At 36.3% G+C, this 23,044-nt stretch overlaps 2 protein-coding genes across 2 annotated transcripts in view; one reads left to right on the forward strand and one right to left on the reverse strand.

Annotated features, from left to right (window-relative positions):
• Nucleotides 1-21,203, reverse strand: part of LOC100877081 (facilitated trehalose transporter Tret1) — a 124,830-nt gene extending 103,627 nt beyond the window's left edge. Inside the window, exon 1 of the mRNA XM_003700300.3 lies at nt 20,770-21,203. Coding sequence (XP_003700348.2) covers nt 20,770-20,793 — 24 coding nt within the window. The 5' untranslated portion in view covers nt 20,794-21,203. The remainder of the gene's footprint in view (nt 1-20,769) is intronic.
• Nucleotides 1-23,044, forward strand: part of LOC100877192 (Mediator complex subunit 20) — a 149,841-nt gene that overhangs the window by 104,575 nt on the left and 22,222 nt on the right. The gene's annotated exons all lie outside the window — the stretch shown is intronic.

Below are 23,044 nucleotides of genomic sequence, written 5' to 3' on the forward strand. Positions count from 1 at the left end.
TGTGGAGATCTAGCAGTGTGGGGACCTAGCAATGTGGAGAGTTAGCAATGTGGAGAGTTAGCAATGTGGGGATCTAGCAAGATGGGGATCTAGCAATGTGGGGATCTAGCAATGTGGAGATTTAGCATGATGGAGATCTAGCAATGTAGGGATCTAGCAATGTGGGGATCTAGCAATGTGGAGATTTAGCAATGTGGAGATCTAGCAATGTGGGGACCTAGCAATGTGGAGAGTTAGCAATGTGGAGATCCAGCAATGAGGGGATCTAGCAATGTGGAGATTTAGCAATGTGGAGATTTAGCAATGTGGAGATCTAGCAATGTGGGGACCTAGCAATGTGGAGAGTTAGCAATGTGGAGATCTAGCAATGTGGGGATCTAGCAATGTGGAGATTTAGCAATGTGGAGATTTAGCAATGTGGAGATCTAGCAATGTGGGGACCTAGCAAAGTGGAGAGTTAACAATGTGGGGATCTAGCAATGTGGAGATTTAGCGATGTGGGGATCTAGCAAGATGGGGATCTAGCAATGTGGGGATCTAGCAATGTGGGGATCTAGCAATGTGGAGATTTAGCGATGTGGGGATCTAGCAATGTGGGGATCTAGCAATGTGGGGATCTAGCAATGTGGGGATCTAGCAATGTGGAATCTAGCACCGTGGAGATCTAGCAATGTGGAGAGTTAGCAATGTGGGGATCTAGCAATGTACTCCCCTACAAAACGTAACAATCAGTAAACAATAAAATCATTGATTCTTCAACTTGAAGATCAAATTTCAAAAGCAGCATCCCATTGTGTAACTTTTAATAAGAAACTTGTGTAGTTTGTGAAACCTGTGTCATTTGATCGTTGCTTTAAGTGTTAATCTGGTATTCAAACTCTGAAACTGAAACTCTGCTCCACTCGATTGAACTCGACACGGTGGAATGTTCATAAGTGTATCAACCGGACAGCCGGTACATTTTCAAGATGTCATCGTGATACGCATTTACTCCGCAAATATTTCACGAGGAACCCGAATTTAATACGGTAGCTTTGAACTTGCCTACGACGAACGTATATAGTCGGTGTGTCAACAACCTCCTTCTGAACCGCTGCCCCGAGTACAGTTTCACCAGGAACTCTATCTGCAAATGTGGTGTGCAGTTGCAAAACAAGATTTCCTTGTTTAAGCTCCTCTGAAATGCTCCGAGCGGTTCGACAGAACGAACTGGACCCATTTCTTTGTTGTTCGCTCGCGATTTCTCGTCCGACCAAGTAGACTGTGTCGTTCGTGAAACAAGTTTTCTTTCTTGCAAATAGAGTACGTGACTTCTGTACAGTTCTGAACATTTCTTGAATAATCTTGGGATTTTTACGAATATTGGGGACGTTTGAGTTGCTGAAAAATTTCTTTAACCTTGTACTAAACCTTGCACTGTTTGGACAATTCTCATGACGCATTGGGACTTCATCTGTGACACATCCTAGTAGGATTGTTTAATTCTAAATTGTTAAATTACCTCTCTTCGTAGACTTCTACTTTTCCAGATTTCTGCAATTTTAGATTTATACATTTGTAGATTCCAACATTTTTAAATCTTTGTGTTCCTAGATCTCTATATTGCTAGATCTCCACATTGCTAGATACCTACATTACTAAATCTCCACATTGCTAGATCCCCACATTGCTAAATATCCACATTGCTAAATCCCCACATTGCTAGATCTCCACATTGCTAAATTTCCACATTGCTAGATCCCCACATTGCTAGATCCCCACATTGCTAGATCCCTACATTGCTAGATCCCCATCTTGCTAGATCCCCACATTGCTAAATTTCCACATTGCTAGATCCCCACATTGCTAGATCCTCACATTGCTAAATATCCACATTGCTAGATCCCCACATTGCTAGATCCTCACATTGCTAGATCCTCACATTGCTAGATCCCCACATTGCTAAGTCTCCACATTGCTAGATCCCCACATTGCTAAATCTCCACATTGCTAGATCCCCATCTTGCTAGATCCCCACATTGCTAAATCTCCATATTGCTAAATCCTCACATCGCTAAATCTCCACATTGCTAACTTTTCACATTGCTAATTTAGAATGGTTTAAGTTCACTTATAATTTGCATAAACAAGGTCTACCGAATAAAAGACTGACATAATATTTCGACTATCTTTGCCTGTTTTAATATCGCAGCTGTGGTTAACTACTTCTGACTGACGCACCTTGCAAGTCATACTAAATTTTGTAATCTTTCCCTAAAGTTTGGAGATTCACATCAAAAGTTGAACATGAACCTACAAATCATAGGAATCTAAAAATGTAGAAAGATAAGAGATAAAAGTAAACTCGAACAGTTTCTCTTCCAATAACCGCCCCTATTTCGAGGCAGAATTTTTTCGCGACTCCATTTATTTCTAAATCGCTCAATGTCGAGCTATTTCCTGCTCGAAACGAAATTTACGCCCCCAGGGAGGAAAATGGAGTGTACACGATGGAAGCCTCGGGAAAATTTTCCAGCAAATTTACCGTCCCCTCACTGACTCATCATCCTCGTGAAAGTCGCATCACGGCAGAGTTAACGTTGTCTGTTTAACTTGTATCGTCCGTTGCCGCTGATAAACACCGGCTCCACATTATCGAGCCAGCGTGAAACTCGGCAAATATTTTTGCTCGGGTGTCATCGTTCAATGACGGCCAGCTTTAGACGACCATGCAAATCTGATCGTAAAATTGTCCTTCGAACTTCACTTTTACGATGCTGAAATTGTGTTTCGTCTCTGTGTGTTTTGCCACTATTGTGTTCTAGAGTTCTGAAATCTGAATTCTAGAGATCTGTGTGCGTTACTAATCTTTTCGGGGTACTTTGCAGATAATTTTCGAAGGAAGAATTGTTTGTTCTGAGATGTGAATCATCTACACGGTGTATCATCAAATATGTTTAATGGAGATAACAATTTTAGAATTGGATGTACTTTATCCGAATGACTCGACGGTTATTAAGTGTTGTAACTGTACATTTTGACCTTTTTCTGTTTGTTTTACTACAAGGTGTTGAATGTCAGCTTTAACCGAGTTGTTTGACGAAAATTTAGCTTGCGATTCGACAGGGTTCGACCTAACGCGATTAAGTTCGTCGTGGTTCGATTCAGAAGTGATTCAGCTTCGCACACTCAGAATCAGAAATGACTAAAAGAATTGCTGCAGAATTAATTTGAGAAAAAAATGCAACTCTGTTTTTGTAAAATTTCGAGTTCGATGTCCGGTGTTCCGTGACCTCTTCGATGGCGGTTTTAAAGCTAGAGAGGCAGGTCTCATGGGATGCGGGAAATTGTTTCATAAATCACGTCTCAGGTTCGCGACGGCCTAACCCCGTTCTCTTCTCTATATATACCTCGTTACTCGATGCATCCTCGACTATCCTTCCTCCTCCTTTCTTCCGAACCTTTCAAAGGATTCGATGATGACGATAACCCAGACTGCGCGTTGGACAATGGCTCGCATAATACCTGACGTAGGCTTCTCTCTGTTCGAAACTTCTTAAGTACACGTATGTTGGTGGGTTTAGTGTTTAACTGATATTGAATTGAAAAGTTGCGGAGCAATTACGTTTTACTTTTATTATAGGATATCGTTGCTTTTATTGAACTGTGTGCGTCATGAGCGCGTCATGGTGACACCAGTGTTAACCTTCAAATTTTTATATTTTTTTTTCAACTGGATTTTTATATGGAAATGAAAGAAATTTTCAGTGAGAACAAAACTCAGTTGTAGGATAAATAGAATTTACTTTTGTTGTAGTTGAACTGTGTGCGTCATGAGTGCGTCATGGTGACACCAGGTCAACCTTCCACCTTTTTTCAATTTTTTTTTTCAACTGGATTTTTAGATGGAAATGAAAGAAAATTTCAGTGAGAACAAAACTCAATTGAAGAGCAAATGGAATTTACTTTTGTTGTAGTTGAACTGTGTGCGTCATGAGTGCGTCACGATGACACCAGTGTCAACCCTCCAGTTTTTTCCAATTTTTTTTCAACTGGATTTTTAGATGGAAATAAAAGAAAATTTCAGTGAGAACAAAACTCAGTTGGAGAGCAAATAGAATTTACTTTTGTTGTAGTTGATCTGTGTGCGTCATGTGTGCGTCACGATGACACAAGTTAACTTCATCTTCAAATTATTTAATTTTCTCCAGCTACATTTCTACATGGAAATGAAAGAAGATTTCAATGAGAGCAATTCTCAGATGTTGGACAAAAATGATTTACTTTTATTGCATTTGCACTGTGTGCGTCAAGAGTGCGTCATGATTAGACAAGTCAACTTCATCTTCAAATTATTTAATTTTTTGCGACTACATTTCCACATAGAAATGAAAGAGCATTTCAGTAAGAACAAAACACAGTTGTAGGACAAATAAAATTTACTTTTATTGCATTTGCACTGTATGCGTCATGAGTGCGTCATGATTAGACAAGTGAACTTCATCTTCAAATTATTTAATTTTCTCCAGCTACATTTCTACATGTAAATGAAAGAAAATTTCAGTAAGAATAAAACACAGACGCAGGACAAAAATATTTTACTTCCATAAAATTTACACTGTGTGCGTCACGAGTGCGTCAGAAGACAAGTCACTCTCCACCGAAATCAAAGAAAATTTCAGTGACTGTTCTTACAAAAATAGAGGCAAAAGTTTCAGCAACTTTTACCACAGTAGCCGTTGTTTCTCGTCAAAACATCGGTTTCCCGCCAGCCTTCCACCACGTCGCGAATAAACATTGCGAAACAAAACGCCACAGAAACGAATTGTCCGGTCGAAAGAGTAAACCTCGAAAGAGTATTCCATCGTGATCGAAAGAGAGAGATTCGTTAAGAAAACGCAGTAACGAGTGGTCGTGCACCGTAATCTGGACATTGTCTGGATTTAATTGGACTCGAGACGATTTCGGAACTTGCTCGTTCTCGCCTGGTCGCGAAAACGATAACGACCAGCTGCCTCTTCTAACGTTCTCCTTTAATCTAATTGATCCTCCGCCGAAAGTTTGATCGAGTCCTCGGGGACGATTCTCGAGGTTGTTAAGGGTTTATTAGACCATCTCGTTGTCCTCTTATTCGAATCATTATTGTACTTGTCGATCGAGGGAACTTTCGTTCGATGAACTCCTCTGCTGTTAAGTTTCGATGTTGGAGTTTTTCGAGTTCAAGAGTTTTTCATTTTTAACCCTTTGCGCTCGAGAGGTGACTGTCAGTCACAATTTTTTTTAAGACAATAATTTGAACAACAAGAAAACATTTTTGAACTAATTCTATAATATAGACATGTGTGATGTATAAATATAGTGAAACAAACAATAGTGCAAATAACCTTAAAAGAATTCATTTAACTTTTTAACTGGCAAGTTGCTGTTTGCAGTCAAGTGACCTTCGAGTGCAAAGGGTTAATTCAATGTGTAGAGTATATAGGTAGGTACACTACCGTCCATAAGTATCCGGACACTTGGTTTCGTTACATAAAACAGTTGAACTTTGTACGAAAGGTATTTAGGGTTATCATATCATTTGTAATAATTATTATTATCTTTTTTGAGGTGTCATAACGTAATAGAATTAATTTTTAAGTACAAATTATACAATGAAAGTGTGAAAGTAAAATTCATGTCCAGAAGTACAAAGTCCAAATTCGTGAATCTAATGAAACGCTTTCGATTCTAAAAAAAATTTTAATTTCTACTGTGTTTCATTTCTATGGTGCAGAACGTATTCAGAGGGTTCTTCAATATGTTTCAAGTGTTTGTAAACTGTTGGTAGATGTTTAGGTTCCCTCAATGGAGATAAGAATGGAGGTAACGCAATGCACTCGACAGTTTCGGTTTAGTTCGTCTGTAGCTTCTTTTCCATCGAGATATGAGTTCCAAACGAGAATTATCAACCGAAAAACGTTCCAGTATTCTGACCTTCGCAGAAAAAAAATCGATTTTAGTTACTGTTGCAGATACTTGAATAACTTTCATGCAACGCGAATGCATATTTCGCTGGTGTCCGGATACTTATGGACGGTAGTGTAGGTAGAATATGTGTAGAACATATGTAGAATATATGTAGATAAACATACAGAGTATCTCCGAGTTCAAGAACATTTTTTAATTTAAAAACAATACATATTTTACGTAAAATAATTTTTTAAAAAGTTGTACTACTTTTCACGACCTACATACAAAAATAAAAAGATAGCCACAATTGAATAATGCTGACTGTAACAAGAGAGTATATTTAAGATGACACACATGCATGAAAGTTAAAGATCCGCCGACAATGCCGAAGAGCATCTTTCGAGACACCGATCCGCCCCGGCCACTAATCAACCCAGTTATGTCACAGACAATCTGCGCTCGTAAATCAAGTTTCTTGGTCATAATTAAACGCCGAGGAAAAAAACGGAAGATCGCTTTCTCTTACTAGTATCGTTGAAAAATCCTACGCTGCCAATTCACCGTGTCGCGGTTATCGCTCATAATTGACCGCTTTCACCGTGTGTGTCAATGACTATCTAAGCGGCATGTTCGCGAAAAGACGAGTAAAATCACTTCTGAACAGAATATATTGTCTATCATTTATACTTCGAAGACTCGTACGTATGCAACTTATCAAGTTTATTATTACTTTTATTAGTTTTCAATTATCTGCACAAGTTCTGTGTCATTTTAGTTTAGTAGTCTGCTATTTTATGGATTCATAAATGTTTGTTCATTTTAGATACTTTTTTGTAATTTATTCATTTTAGATATTTTTTATAATTTATTCATTTTAGATATTTTTTTGTAATTTATTCATTTTAGATATTTTTTATAATTTATTCATTTTAGATATTTTTTATAATTTATTCATTTTAGATTTTTTTTATAATTTATTCATTTTAGATATTTTTTTATGATTTATTCATTTTAGATATTTCTTTATAATTTATTCATTTTAGATATTTTTTCATAATTTATTTATTTTAGATATTTTTTTGTAATATATTCATTTTAGATGTTTTTTTATAATTTATTCATTTTAGATAATTTTTATAATTTATTCATTTTAGATATTTTTTTATAATTTATTGATTTTAGATATTTTTTTATAATTTATTGATTTTAGATATTTTTTTATAATTTATTTATTTTCATATATTCAGATCGAGGTTGGATGTGGATAATTATAAAGAGTTGATGTTTGAATTAATTTTTCAAAATTCTAGAATTTCTCACCCTCAAAACTAAGAGAATTCTGAATTCTAAAGTCCCAACTTCTCATGAATCCAAACTTAAAAAATTCCAAAACAGTCGAAAATTTCCAATTCTCAACGTTCCCCAAAAATCTCGAATCTCTAAAAATCTGAAGAGTCGCAAAAATTGCAAACTTCCAAGATTGTAGAATTTCTCAACCCCAAATCCAAAATAATTCCAAACTCTAAAGTTGCAACCCATGAGTGTAAACTTAAAAAATACCAAAACGTCCCAAAAATTCCAATTCTCAACATTCCCCAAAAATTTCAGAACTTCCAAAATCTCAAAAGTCCCAAATCTGAAATAATTTCAAATTCTAAAATCGCCATGGGTCTAAACTTTCCAAAAATCCCAAATCTTCTCACCCTTTCCCAAAAACCTCAAAACCCGCAAAAAGAAGTCCCGCCCCAAAAACCTTCCAAAGTCTAAAACTTGAAGAAAATAAAATCGACAGAAAAAACCTAATCCAAAGAAACGAAAGAAAAATGTAAAACGTGAACGCACGCAGCGCGTAAGGACGCCATCCGGATTAAATTTAGGCCACGCCTTACGAATTTGGCTTGTTATGCACGACGCGGCACGGATACGTGACGTTTTAAACGAAACTGAAAGAGGCGAGTTGTCGTCTAGCGCCTTAACAATCTGTCGATAATAGGCGCGTGGAGGGTCATCGAGCGTGGAAGAAGAGGAAGGATCGAGGATTGGCCAGGGTGCCAAGATCCAGCTTAGCTGGGTCAGGACGTCGAGAGGGTTGCTCCCGTTAACGTTCCGTCGCGTCGACGCGATGCTACGCGTATAAAGGGACATAGTGCTCCAACAGACTTTGCCACGTTTTCTACGTGCTTCGAACGTGTTCATAATTTTCCCGGGGGTAAAAAACCTGCAGTCAACGTGCCAAGTCCGCTGCCAGCGCATTATGCCGGGTTAATGAATTTCTTTCGAATTTATTTCGAGTTGGGCTGTTCTTTTTGCAAAGGTTAAAGGACAGATAATTTGTTTACTCATTTTTTGGATGGACGCTCTTTCTTTCTTTGTGAAGTTTCTAACTTTCGCTGCAGCTAGTTAGATCAAATCTGAGGTAGTCACATCAGATAACTTGTGGTAGAAACGTAATGTTGAAGAACTTGTTTGTTTAGCCATTTTTTAGATGGATATTCTTTGTAAAGATTCTACTCCTTCACTCGCTGTAGCCAGTCAGATGAAATCTGACCCAGTCACATCAGATCAAATGTAGAACCGTAATGTTATAGAACTTGTTTGTTTACTCATTTTTTAGATAGACATTCTTTGTAAAGATTCTACTCCTTCACTCGCTGTAGCCAGTTAGATGAAATCTGACCCAGTCACGTCAGATCAAATTTCGTAGAACCGTAATGTTGTAGAACTTGCTTGTTTACTCATTTTTTAGATGGTCATTCTTTGTAAAGATTCTACTCCTTCACTCGCTGTAGCCAGTTAGATGAAATCTGACCCAGTCACATCAGATCAAATGTAGAACCGTAATGTTATAGAACTTGTTTGTTTACTCATTTTTTAGATAGACATTCCTTGTAAAGATTCTACTCCTTCACTCTCTGTAGCCAGTTAGATGAAATCTGAGCCAGTCACATCAGATCAAACGTTGTAGAATAACGTTGTAGAACTTGTTTGTTTACTCATTTTTTAGATAGACATTCTTTGTAAAGATTCTACTCCTTCACTCGCTGTAGCCAGTCAGATGAAATCTGACCCAGTCACATCAGATCAAACGTTGTAGAATAACGTTGTAGAACTTGTTTGTTTACTCATTTTTTAGATAGACATTCTTTGTAAAGATTCTACTCCTTCACTCTCTGTAGCCAGTTAGATGAAATCTGACCCAGTCACATCAGATCAAACGTTGTAGAACTTGTTTGTTTATGCCCATGTTTAGCATCTTCCATTTGACTGTATCGAAAAGCGCTTTGTTTATGACCATCTTTAACATCTGTCCTTCCTGACTTCATCGAAAAGTGGCTGACTCCCCAGTGTCGAAGTGTGGTTAGCCATAGTTCGATTAGATTTTTCGTAGATTCGGAAACTCGTGTCCCACAACACTGACCTAGTCCCCGGGCCAATCTTGGCACATTGACCAATCACGTCAGCGATTTCGTGCTACGCGAAGCCCGTGTTTGCGGTTTTCCTCACCGGATCACCGATACCCCGGAAATTTTACATTCCGGAGCTGCACTTTGTGGCTCTCGATTTTCCCCGCTTTTTGTTCCAATTGGAACGCGAGAAGCTAAAGCTCGGAGAACGAGCCGACTCGAGATCTCCAACTTGTTCGTAACCGCATTAAATTTTATGAGATACGAAGTCCTATAACCAAGCGCCACATTTAGAGCAGTAATATGCATAAACGGATTGTCCCACAAACTTGTAAGGGTTAAGTTTACCATGACGGCTGATTACCGCGGCTGGAATGGCTGATGTTGGGTGTGCGCGTTGTTGGACTCTGTCCAGTTGCCTATATACAAAATAGTAACTTTATGATGGTCGTAATAGACTAGCAACGATATCTGGTTTCGTGTTCCAGACGATTCTAATTTCAACAATTTTGTGTCGTGGGCTTATAACGTTTTTGGGACACGTATGTCGCTTTAACAGCCGTGAAATTACAATTTTCTTTCTTCTTTGATGCAATTTTCTCTACTCGTATTTCTTCATTTTCTATGCATGTTCATTCATACTAAAAATTTATTACTGCGTTTTAGTAGTCATAAATTCAGATTACCCATAAAGTTACTTATACAAAAGTGACGTAACTATTTATTTTTCTTACGACAAAACTTTACATCACTTAATGACTGTGTCTCACGCTTACCCTTACGTGTCACTTGTGACGCACATAACAGTTCAAGTGCAACGAACAAAAATCGTATTTGCCACACGAGTGATCCTAGACTTTAACACTAAAACTACCAAACCGGTCAAATGACTGCTTCACAAGTATCTTATTAAAAGGTACACATTTTGATAAAGTACGTTTCTTGAAATCAGCATTGATTTTCATCAAAATAAAGAATAAATGTGTGTACTAATTTATGTTTCATCATTTGTATATTTATTCTTTAACTTCATTTTTAATTTCAAAGTATGTGTACATTATGTGCCGGTAGGTTTAGTGTTAATACCAATTATGTACGCAACTAAGGATCCCATCATAACATTTCAACTATATTTATTTTAACTTCGCAGCAAAGAATGGTTATCCTAGAATGACGCACCTGAGAAAATCATAGCTCAGAAGTAAATGTATACCTATAAATTAAATGTATAAATATATAAAAAAACCTGCTGCAATTAAATGTAAAAATGTTGCGTAAAATCCTGACATCTCCGTGTCTCTCAAATACAGTAACGAATTATATTTTGTAAATAACGAAATAGAACGTAGGGAAAGATATGACACGACATAAAGCGAGGAACATGTCGCCAAGTTTTAAGATACAATTCTGGACGTAGAGAATCGATTTCCAAGCGTGTAAACCGTGGCAACCGTGGCGTTACATCCGAGCCTCAACTAATCAACGAACGTGTGATCGGTCGTAAGCGTGTCGACACGCGAGTTACAACAAGAGTCTGTTCAAACCCGCTCGCTGAAAGTGCGAACAGCGTAACCGCGATTCTATTTCGAGCACGAGTATGCACGCACCGTTCGAATCATCGTCTTCGCGCTTCCGCGTTTGTCGCTCGACGGGAAGGCTAGAAAAACGTGTTAATCGACCTCATAGTCCAAAAACAACGAATATCTGCGCTACAATTTCCATTCATATATTGCAAATTATCTTCTTTTAGAAGAAAAATTATTTCTGCTTCTAGAAAAATTATTTTTTTGAAACTGATGGACTATGAAACTTTGAACGTGGTAATTATTAAAAGAAAAATTATTTCTACTTCTAGAAAAATTATTTTCTTAAAACTGATAGACTGAAACTTTGGATGTGATAAAGATTCTTCTGAATTCTTCTGAAGTTTGTCTATTAACAATAGCTACTATCTATTCCATGTTAATGTTTATATATATCATGTACAATTGTACTGTACATTTATTTCAATTTCATTAAACTGAAGGGTGAATGTGTGTCATATGTGCTCCATGTTTATAAAATACATCGTATCGAAATGTATCTGTAGTATTACTGTTTATGTAAAATTGAAATGTACCTACATATAGTATTATCGTATGTGTAAAATTGAAATGTATCTACACATAGTATTATTGTATGTGTAAAATTGAAATGTAACTGCATATAGTATTATCGTATGTGTAAAATTGAAATGTATCTACACATAGTATTATTGTATGTGTAAAATTGAAATGTACCTGCATATAGTATTATCGTATGTGTAAAATTGAAATGTAACTGCATATAGTATTATCATATGTGTAAAATTGAAATGTACCTGCATATAGTATTATCGTATGTGTAAAATTGAAATGTATCTACACATAGTATTATTGTATGTGTAAAATTGAAATGTAACTGCATATAGTATTATTATATGTGTAAAATTGAAATGTATCTACATATAGTATTATCGAATGTGTAAAATTGAAATGTACGTACATATAGTATTATCATATGTGTAAAATTGAAATGTACCTACACATAGTATTATCATATGTGTAAAATTGAAATGTACCTGCATATAGTATTATCGTATGTGTAAAATTGAAATGTACCTACACATAGTATTATCGTATGTGTAAAATTGAAATGTACGTACATATAGTATTATCATATGTGTAAAATTGAAATGTACCTACATATAGTACATATTATCATATGTGTAAAATTGAAATGTACCTACACATAGTATTATCGTATCTGTAAAATTGAAATATACCTACACATACTATTATTGTATCTGTAAAATTGAAATGTACCTACATATAGTATTATCGTACGTGTAAAATAGAAATGTACCTGCATATAGTATTATCGTATACATAAAATTGAAATGTATAGTATTATCGTATTTTATTAAACAGAATATTGAATGAGTCACCAAATTAATTGAATTCCTGTTGTAACAACCTGGAAAGGTATTAAAAACGGAAACATTAGAAACAATAGAGTCCCTAAATCCGAGATAACGATGCATCATGGCAAACAGGGAAGAGGGGAAAAGTAAAGAGGTTGTAGCAGCCAAGCGAGAAAGAAGGAATCTGGAGAAAAGGCTAGTGGAACAGAGACAGAGATACTGTAACGCAATATACTTTCTGTCTTGCTCTATCGCGCTTTTGCAGAGTGTTCTGCACGCTGCACCCTCTCCCCTAATGTGTGTCGGTGGGTCGATCGGTATCTGGGTCGCGGGTTTCGGCAGTGCGAACCCAAACTCCTCCCTCTCTTTCGTTCGCGATCATCCCTCCTCGCTATATGCCCGTTGCGGATTTACGCAGAGTTTCATTTCCACTCTTTCCTGCTTTTGCGATCGATTAATCTGGGTAAACAATCGAACACGGTGGTCCAGAGATCTCCTATGTCACACGGGATGAGCTATGCAGAAAGACTTAGCAAGACTTATCTTGGAAAACTCTGAAGCATACCTGGAAAATATGGAAACTCAACAAAAATCAACTGAGTCGAAAAATTAACTGAAAACCTAAAAAAGCTATGCAAGAATCTAAAGACTTAGCAGGACTTTTCTTGGAAAACTATGAACCATACCTAGAAAATATGGAAACTCAACAAACATCAACTGAGTTGAAAAATTAACTGAAAACCTAGAAGAGCTATGCAGAAATCTAAAGACTTAGCAAGACTTATCTTGGAAAACTCTGAACCATACCTAGAAAATATGGAAACTCAACAAAAATCAACTGAGTGAAAAATTAATTGAAAACCTAAAAGAGCTATGCAAGAATCTAAAGACTTAGCAGGACTTATCTTGAAAAACTCTGAACCATACCTAGAAAATATGGAAACTCAACAAAAATCAACTGAATTGAAAAATTAACTGAAAACCTAAAAAAGCTATGCAAGAATCTAAAGACTTAGCAAGACTTATCTTGGAAAACTCTGAACCATACCTAGAAAATATGGAAACTCAACAAAAATCAACTTAACTAACCTAAAAAACCTGAACCTACTAAAAAATACTGAAACCAAAAAAAACTGAAATTTAAAAAAAAATGGAGACCAAAGTAAAGGGAAGAAATTGCATTTCCTTATTTGTTTGATATTTGGGTGTACCAAAAATGTATCACATGTACATAGAGGTTTCGAGTACCCTGAAACAGCAACATGAGAAAAGTCAAGTTGATGGAGGGTTAAATTTGTCGGGTCGTAATGTTGTCCTAAGGAGACAACTTCCGCAGGGCGTTTTGATTGATTTATTCTTTCGTAGGCGGCTAATCTCGTAACACCACCGAAAACGAGGGGCCTGTTGATCCCAGCACGGTTGCTTTACAAACGCACGTGTCACACTTTGAGGCAACTTTCTGAACAAGATTAATGATTTCTACGAGGATCAGGCGACATAACCCTTTCGGAGGTCACTGAACAGCTCACGAAAAAAGACTATTCCTTCAATTTCGTTGGAATATGACGTATAACGTGTACTTAACACTAAACCTACCGGCATATAATGTGCACTTAATTTGAAATTAAAAATGAAGTTAAAAAATAAATAAATATTGGTACACGCATTTATTCTTTATCTTGATGAAAATCAATTCTGATTTGAAGGTGTAGCTTACTGTGTACCTAATAATAAAATATGTTCCTTATAATGAGAAACTTATGGAGCGGTCATTTAACTGGTTTGGTAGTTTTAGTGTTAATTTGAAAATAAGAATGAAGTTAAAAAATAAATAAATATTGGTGCACACATTTATTCTTTATCTTGATGAAAATCAATTCTGATTTGAAGGTGTAGCTTACTGTGTACGTAATAATAAAATGTGTTCCTTATAATGAGAGACTTATGGAGCGGTCATTTAACTGGTTTGGTAGTTTTAGTGCTAATTTGAAATTAAGAATGAAGTTAAAAAATAAATAAATATTGGTACACATATTTATACTTTATCTTGATGAAAATCAATTCTGATTTCAAAGTGTAGCTTACTGTATACCTAATAATAAAATGTGTTCCTTATAATGAGAAACTTATGGAGCGGTCATTTAACTGGTTTAGTAATTTCAGTTAACACACCAACCTCCTTTAGTTAAAACTTGAAATAATTTTTTAAATCTATAATTTTAGATGCGATAAGCAGACAATACAGCGACTAGTAGTCTTCAAAAAATTCAAGCGACTAGTCTTCCGAAGAATTTATTATATTTTTGCAATTAGAAAGTTGAACCTGCAAAGAAGTAAAATGTGTCCAAAGCAAAATAGACTTAGTTAACCGAGCTACTATTGTAACTATCATTAGACAACGTCAGCCGGTACATTTATCCTAAAAGATCGCAAATAACTTTAGAAGAAGTACAAAGAAACAAGTAAGTAAATTGCTACATAAGCGAATGACAAATCGTGGCTGTCTTAACGTCGTCGGATATTTGCATTCGTAATAAAATAGCGAAAGAAGCGTGTACGTACAAGTAGCAGCCGAGTTGTTTAGCCGGCAGCGGCGGACTAATTCCCGTTAGTATGTATCTCGAAAAGCGGCAAACAGAAAACTATTCAGCGAAGAAATTCATAGCGGACGACGATAAGCTCGGGCTTACTGTCTTCCGCAAAGAAATTTACTCGTGCCTGTTCCAGTCATATTTTATCGCGTAATTGCTCTTCAGAATGCGATCCAGGAGAGAAAGGAATCTTTTCAAGACATGGATAACGAGAATGATTCGCGAATAAATCTGCCGCGTCGGCCAATTATTTGTCGAATTATCTTCTGTCGCGGTTCACTCGAGTGTCGTCGATGATCGATCAAATGTTGCGTGGTTGCTGACTGTTTGAGAAATCGGACCTCTCACTATTTCTTAAGGAGGACTTGAAACAAATTTTTAAATTTATAAATTTGCTAATTAGAGAATTCTGAGATTGCAATATACTTTTCACAATTTCCTAACTCGAGGAAAGGGATTTGTACACGAAGAAGTTTTTTAATTTTCAAATTTGTTAATTAGAGAATTCTGAGATTGCGATATAATTTTTAGAACTTGCTAGCTTGGGGAGTTCGAGAGTTGTACATGAAGAAATTTGCAAATTAGAAAATTTTCAGATTGTTAGATACTTTTCACAATTTCCTAACTGGAGGAATGGGGATTTGTACACGAAGAAATTTTTTAATTTTCAAATTTGGAAATTATTCTAAGATTGCAATATCCTCTGCAGAACTTCCTAACTCGAGGATCTGATGCTTAAATTTGCCACCCTCGAAAACTCGAAGAATTATAAATAAAAATAATTCAAAGACGTATAAATTGTCAAGCCAGAAGATTCTAAACTTGCAAATTTCCAGAACTAACCAATCAACAAATTTTAAACCTGCAAATTTCCAGAATTAAGCAATCAGAAGATTCTAAACTTGCAAATTTCCAAAACTAAGCAATCAGAATATTCTAAACTTGCAAATTTCCAGAATTAAGCAATCAGAAGATTCTAAACTTACAAATTTCCAAAACTAAGCAATCAGAATATTCTAAACTTGCAAATTTCCAAAACTGAGCAATCAAAAAATTTTGAACTTGCAAATTTCCAAAACTGAGCAATCAGAAAATTCTGAACTTGAAAATTTCCAAAACTGAGCAATCAGAAGATCCCAAACTTGCAAATTTCCAGAATTAAGCAATCAGATGATTCTAAACTTGCAAATTTCCAAAACTAAACAATCAGAAGATTCTAAACTTGCAAATTTCCAAAACTGAGCAAACAGAAAATCCTGAACTTGCAAATTTCCAAAACTTAGCAATCAGAAGATCCCAAACTTGCAAATTTCCAAAACCAAGCCATCAAAAGATCCCAAACTTGCAAATTTCCAAAACTAAGCAATCAGAAGATCCCAAACTTGCAAATTTCCAAAACCAAGCCATCAAAAGATCCCAAACTTGCAAATTTCCAAAACTCAGCAATCAGAAGATCCCAAACTTGCAAATTTCCAAAACCAAGCCATCAAAAGATTCCAAACTTGCGAATTTCCAAAACTAAGCCATCAAAAGATTCCAAACTTGCAAATTTCCAAAACTAAGCCATCAAAAGATTCCAAACTTGCAAATTTCCATAGTTAAATAACCACAAAACATTCAAAATCCTTCTGATTAAGTAACCCAACCTAACCATAAGCAAAAAAAAGTGTGAATAATGCATAAAAAGAAAAAGAAGGAAAAGAGAAAGCAAGGGTGTGTAAATGCAAATGTTTAAAATGCATATACACGGTCACAAATCATTTGACTTTGTCATTTAATCGGCACCTCCATCATTCTCGCTCGTGTTATGATACTCGACAAGGGAGAGTCCGATTGATTCGCGAGCGACAACGGCAAAAGAAAAAGGCGAAACGAGATGCATCCGGCTGGCTCGATGGTCGCAACAAAAATGAACAGACCAAAGGAACAAGCAATGAAAACGGTCGCGTAGGCGTCTACGAATAGAGGTGGTGATTCAGTGCATGCCCGATGCTGTGCCAGGAGCAAAATGACCCACGACACGATCAGCATGAACGTGCGTTTCGTATCACGTTGTACTTCAAATTTCATTTACGTTGTTAATTCTGTTATTCGTATTCTGTGCTAATTTCTTGTTTCAATTAACTGGTATACGTCTGTGCAACTCTGTATGTTAGAGAAATTTGTATATAGAATTAATTGTTTGTATTGATTCTTGATTTTGGTCAGATCACGTATGTCCACATATGTCTTTATGATCACATATGTTTAACGTAACGTATGTAATTTTGAACGAGATACTGTTTGGAACAAATTTTCTGTACTACTTTGTTATCTAAATTAGTTAATTTCTGCATCTGTATATTGTTAACATAACGCGTGATGCTTTGCTCAGACGATCACATATGTCTCTATGATCACATATGTTTAACGTAACGTATGTAATATTGAACGAGACACTGTTTGGAACAAATTTTCTATACTACTTTGATATCTAAATTAGTTAATTTCTGCATCTGTATATTGTTAACATAACGTGTGATGCTTTGCTCAGACGATCACATATGTCTCTATGTCCACATATGTTTAACGTAACGTGTGATGTAATTTTGTCGAGATACTGTTTGGAACAAATTTCTTATACTAGTTTGTTATCTAAATTAGTTGATTTCTGCATCTGTATATTGTTAACATAACGTGTGATGCTTTGCTCAGACGATCACATATGTCTCTATGTCCACATATGTTTAATGTAACGTATGATGTAATTTTGAACGAGATACTGTTTGAACCAAATTTTCTATACTACTTTGTTATCTAAATTAGTTAATCTCTGCATCAGTATATTGTTAACATAATGTGTGATGCTTTGATCACACATGATGACCACATATGTGTGTTCCTATGTCCACATACTCTTAACGTAATGTATAACATAATGTTGGACGAGACACTCTTATATATATGTGTCTTCATATTTTTAAAATATTGTATGATGCATTGTACGAGAATTAGTCTGCGTTCCTCTTCGTTACACACATGTGCATGCAAGAGTGTTAGAGGAGAGAACGAATTGAAAGCAGTAACTCTTGATGGAAATTTTAGTGGAATAAATGGTTCGTTCTTAAAGGAATAACCGCGCGATCTCCTTTAACGTCTTGAACTCGGCTAGGAGGTGAGCCATAAGAGAAAAAGGATGGTCATATATCAATAATTTATTCCCGCAGAAACGGTAGTGATTTTTCCAACGCGTCAGCAATACTTTTACCCAGGGTATCAGCCGCATTTTTCACCTTGCGATCGATCCTCCCCATTTTAATATCCGCGCACCCGATTAAATCGTTCACCTGTCATTTTTCTCAAGTATCTTCTCCAAATGCGTAATTCGTCCCAACAATCTCAGAAATATATAAATACATTTTACTCTACGATCTTGAAAAAATGTTCAAAAACTACCTTAAAAAAATGTTCAAAAACTACCTTGAAAAAATGTTCAAAAACAACCTTAAAAAAATGTTCAAAAGCTCCGAGAGTATCAAAGAAGTTTCTTAATTACCCGGTGAAGCCATTATCTTGCAAAATTCCATTATGCACACATTTTGCAACACGCTGTTAAAAGCGCAGTAGCAAGGAGTATCGCTGATGCTTCGGGACACTTGCTGCTATCGTATGCGAGGCAATAAATTACAGCCTCAAGGATCCTCGCTTCCCACACATCTTGCCACAGGATCGAATCCTGCCATAAAGGAGTTAAAGCGGAACGCGTCATCGTTTCCATTGCATTAACTGCATCGTGCATTAACATACTGCACGATCTGATTCTCCTTCGATGTACTCGCTGTTAAGTTACTGCCATCATAAACCTCTCGTTAAACCGGCATTTTTACTCGCATTGGATCGTACGGTTTAACAGGGCATCGTTCGATTTAACAGGAGAGAATCTATCACTGACCCAGATGTTATACGACCTCGTGGACATTTGCGGACGGAAGTTACGAGGTGCAAGGACAAATTTATATTAGCAGGACTGGGGTACTTATGGGGTACTCGTGAGAGGATGGCTTAGAGGGAGTATAGGTGAGATGGACTCTTTTGGATAATTTCAAGGTGAAAGTCAAATTATTTTTGTCTCATGTGGTACTCGTGAGAGGATCTTAGAGGGATCAGAGATGAGATGGACTCTTTTGGATGATTTCAAGGTGAAAGTCAAATTATTTTTGTCTTATGTGGTACTCGTGAGAGGATGTCTTAGAGGGATCAGAGATGAGATGGACTCTTTTGGATAATTTCAAGGTGAAGGTCAAATTATTTTTATTTTATGTGGTACTCATGAGAGGATGTCTTAGAAGAGCCACATGTGAGAGGTTGACTCTAATCTTGCAAAATTTGAAGCTGAAGATTAAATCTCAATATATGGTACTCATAAGAGGATGTCTTAGATGAACCACATATGAGAGTTTGATCTCTCTCTTGCAAAATTTGATGCTGAAGATCAAATCTCAACACATGGTACTCATAAGAGGATGTCTTAGATGAACCACATATGAAAATTTGATCTCTCTCTTGCAAAATTTGAAGCTGAAAATTAAATCTCCATATGAGGTACTCATACAAGAATGTCTTAGATGAACCACATATGAGAGTTTGATCTCTCTCTTACAAAATTTGAAGCTGAAGATCAAATCTCAACACATGGTACTCATAAGAGGATGTCTTAGATGAACCACATATGAGAGTTTGATCTCTCTCTTACAAAATTTGAAGCTGAAGATCTAATCTCCATATGAGGTACTCATACGAGAATGTCTTAGATGAACCACATATGAGAGTTTGATCTCTCTCTTGCAAAATTTGTAGCTGAAGATCAAATCTCAACACATGGTACTCATAAGAGGATGTCTTAGATGAACCACATATGACAGTTTGATCTCTCTCTTGCAAAATTTGAAGCTGAAGATCAAATCTCAATATGAGGTACTCATAAGAGAATGTCTTAAAAGAACCACATATGAGAGTTTGATCTCTCTCTTACAAAATTTGAAGCTGAAGATCAAATCTCAACGCATGGTACTCATAAGAGAATGTCTTAAAAGAACCACATATGAGAGTTTGATCTCTCTCTTACAAAATTTGAAGCTGAAGATCAAATCTCAACACATGGTACTCATAAGAGGATGTCTTAGAGGAACCACATATGACAGTTTGATCTCTCTCTTGCAAAATTTGAAGCTGAACATCAATCCTCAATATGTGATACTCATGAGAGAGTAACATTGACCAGCATTGTGTGACAAAATATTTGAATTGCCTAAGGAATAATAAATAAAGAAAAATGAAAGTAACAGTGATCGAAGCTGTTAAACGATCGCAGAGGCATCATCCGTATATTTTAGTTAAAGCTACCCAGAGAATCGTTTGTCTTTCGCTTTCCGAATGATTTCAACCCAGTAACCGACTTTCGAGTTGGCGGCAACTCCTTCAGGGCTCTTAAGGCTGAAAAGTTCTGGCCAGAACGAAGGGGAAATAACAACGGTACTATCAATCCGCGAAAACATCTTCAACGTGGCTTCGTTTGCAGAAGAAATATCGGAAGCCGGCGTTTGTCTGACCATCCTTTCTTCTCGCTCGGTGAAAAGTTATCGATATTCGTATGGAAATCATTTCTTTGTACTGTAATTGTTGAGTGCTTTATTGTAAACGAACAGAAAAAAAATATTGTTCGAACAAACGGAAAGCTCATCGAAGGGTCAGAATTGTACTCAACAGAACGCGATAGAAATCCAAAATATAGTATTATTTAGAACTGTTATCAATCAAAACCTTGTAACCTTGAAAATAAAAATGACAGTACAAGAATAATTTTTTAATGCTTCATAAAGTAATTATAATAATTTAAAGACTTCTAAAGAAAGGAACATATACTCACGTAATATCTGTGATTCAGTGACATGTCTTCGTTTGTGAATTTCCCAATCAGAGAGTATTTTCGAAGATCGGAGTTTGAAACATTATTCCCGAAATTCCTTTTTGGTTCCTTATCGGATGTCGTGAAAATATACGATCTTTCGACTAAGCTATTTTCTGGTCTTCCACTATTTCTTCTTTGTTCCTCTTCTACTTCTTTCGACTAATCGATTCGCGTCAGTCTTACGTGTTTATTGTCGTGGTTGTAGTTAATCTCTGGTCTCCTCATTATTGTCGTTTTTTCCTGGTATTTGTGTCGCGTGCGCATCTGGGTCACCGGTTGCGGCTCACTTCCGGCACAACGGCAGTTCTGCTCAGATTTTCTTCCGAGACTCGAGAGATCCTCCTGTGGAAAGCATCCACGTTGATAAAGGTTTCAAGGTAATCGGTCGGTCGTAGCTGAAATCGCGAACTGGCTCAAACTGATACTTTCTCGACTGGAAACTGCAAATATGTGCTACGAAAACGTTCTTCGCTACGTATTTCAAGATCGACGATATCGACGAGGTCGTCCACTTCATAAATAATTACTCGATATTCACGATCTATTCGTCATTTGTGGCTACTTTTTAAATTCCGAGTGTAAACGATTTGTTTATCGAATGTACGAAGATTGATTATTTAACTGTGGAGGTCGAATGCTGTGTGAAAAAATACTGTGACCATGTACATAATGTGCTATGTACAGCGGTTAAGTGAAGTTGCACTTGTTGGTTTACGGCCATTTTGTTTGTCGACGGCCATCTTTGCATCAGCGTCAAACATTTTTCGTTTGACTTTATTAAACATGTGCTGTCCAAAAATATCTACTGTGCTGAAGTTTATTGCTGTACTTGTGAAGATTAATTTTTACGATCATTGAGGTGAGGTGAACAAGATGGCCGTTAAGAAACAAGATGGCTGTAGAGGAACAAGATGGCCGTGAAGAAACAAGATGGTCGTAAAAAAAAACAAGTTGGCGGTAGATAAACAAGATGGTCGGAAAAAAAACAAGATGGCCGTAGATAAACAAGATGGGTGTAAATAACAAGATGGCCGTAAGAAAACAAGATGGCCGTAAGAAAACAAGATGGCCGTAAGAAAACAAGATGGCCGCAAAGAAACAAGATGGCTGTAGAGAAACAAGACGGCCGTGAAGAAACAAGATGGTCGTAAAAAAAAAACAAGTTGGCGGTAGATAAACAAGATGGTTGTAAAAAAACAAGATGGCCGTAATAAAACAAGATGGCCGTAAGAAAACAAGATGGCCGTAAAAAACAAGATGGCCGTATATAAACAAGATGACCGTAAATGAAGAAATACTCTCCGGAATTAATTGAATAATCAGTGAATCGACAACATTTCCAAAGAAAATCGAAAAAGAGATTCGAAGCGAAATTAATTTTGCAAGGTTCCTAGAATGTAGTTGGTCCAGCAGGATTCAAAGCAGCGTAGAACGGAATACACAATGAGAACGTGAAAACCGACACGAGCGAAGGGGGAAAGTTCGCGCGGAAAAGGGTTCCAGAACAAAATTAATTTTGCGCCGTAGCAAAGCGTCGAGTTTCTAGGTTGACCCGACGACTCAAAGCGTCCTAGAATACACTGCATGAATAATCACACCGAGACATCAGGATTCGTGAAAAATAATTCTAAATATTACCAGATTTTTAAAAGTCAAGACTCGATGCAGAACATGTATTCTTTGATACTTGTACAAAATGTATTGAATTCTATTATACACGAAAAAGACTCAAACAATTCTTTAAACCAAACAGAACAAATTATTTGTATTACAACAAAATTATTCCTTGAATCAAACTATTCTTTGAATCATACTGTTCTTTGATACTTTTATAATAAGACTCAAAGAATTATTTAAATCAAACAGAATAAAATTATTCCTTGAATCAAGCTATTCTCTCAATGATACTATTATTTGATGTTCCTGTAAAAAGACTCAAAGAATGCTTTAAACCAAACAGAATAAAATTATTCCTTGAATCAAACTATTCTTTGAATCATACTGTTCCTTGATACTTTTATAATGAGACTCAAAGAATTATTTAAATCAAACAGAATCAAATTATACCATGAATCAAGCTATTCTCTGAACGAAACTATTATTTGATGCTCCTGTAAGAAGACTCAAAGAATGCTTTAAACCAAACAGAATAAAATTATTCCTTGAATCAAACTATTCTTTGAATCATACTGTTCTTTGATACTCTTATAATGAGACTCAAAGAATTATTTAA

Source organism: Megachile rotundata, chromosome 10 (assembly GCF_050947335.1).
Source record: "Megachile rotundata isolate GNS110a chromosome 10, iyMegRotu1, whole genome shotgun sequence".
Taxonomy (NCBI): Eukaryota; Metazoa; Arthropoda; class Insecta; order Hymenoptera; family Megachilidae; genus Megachile; species Megachile rotundata.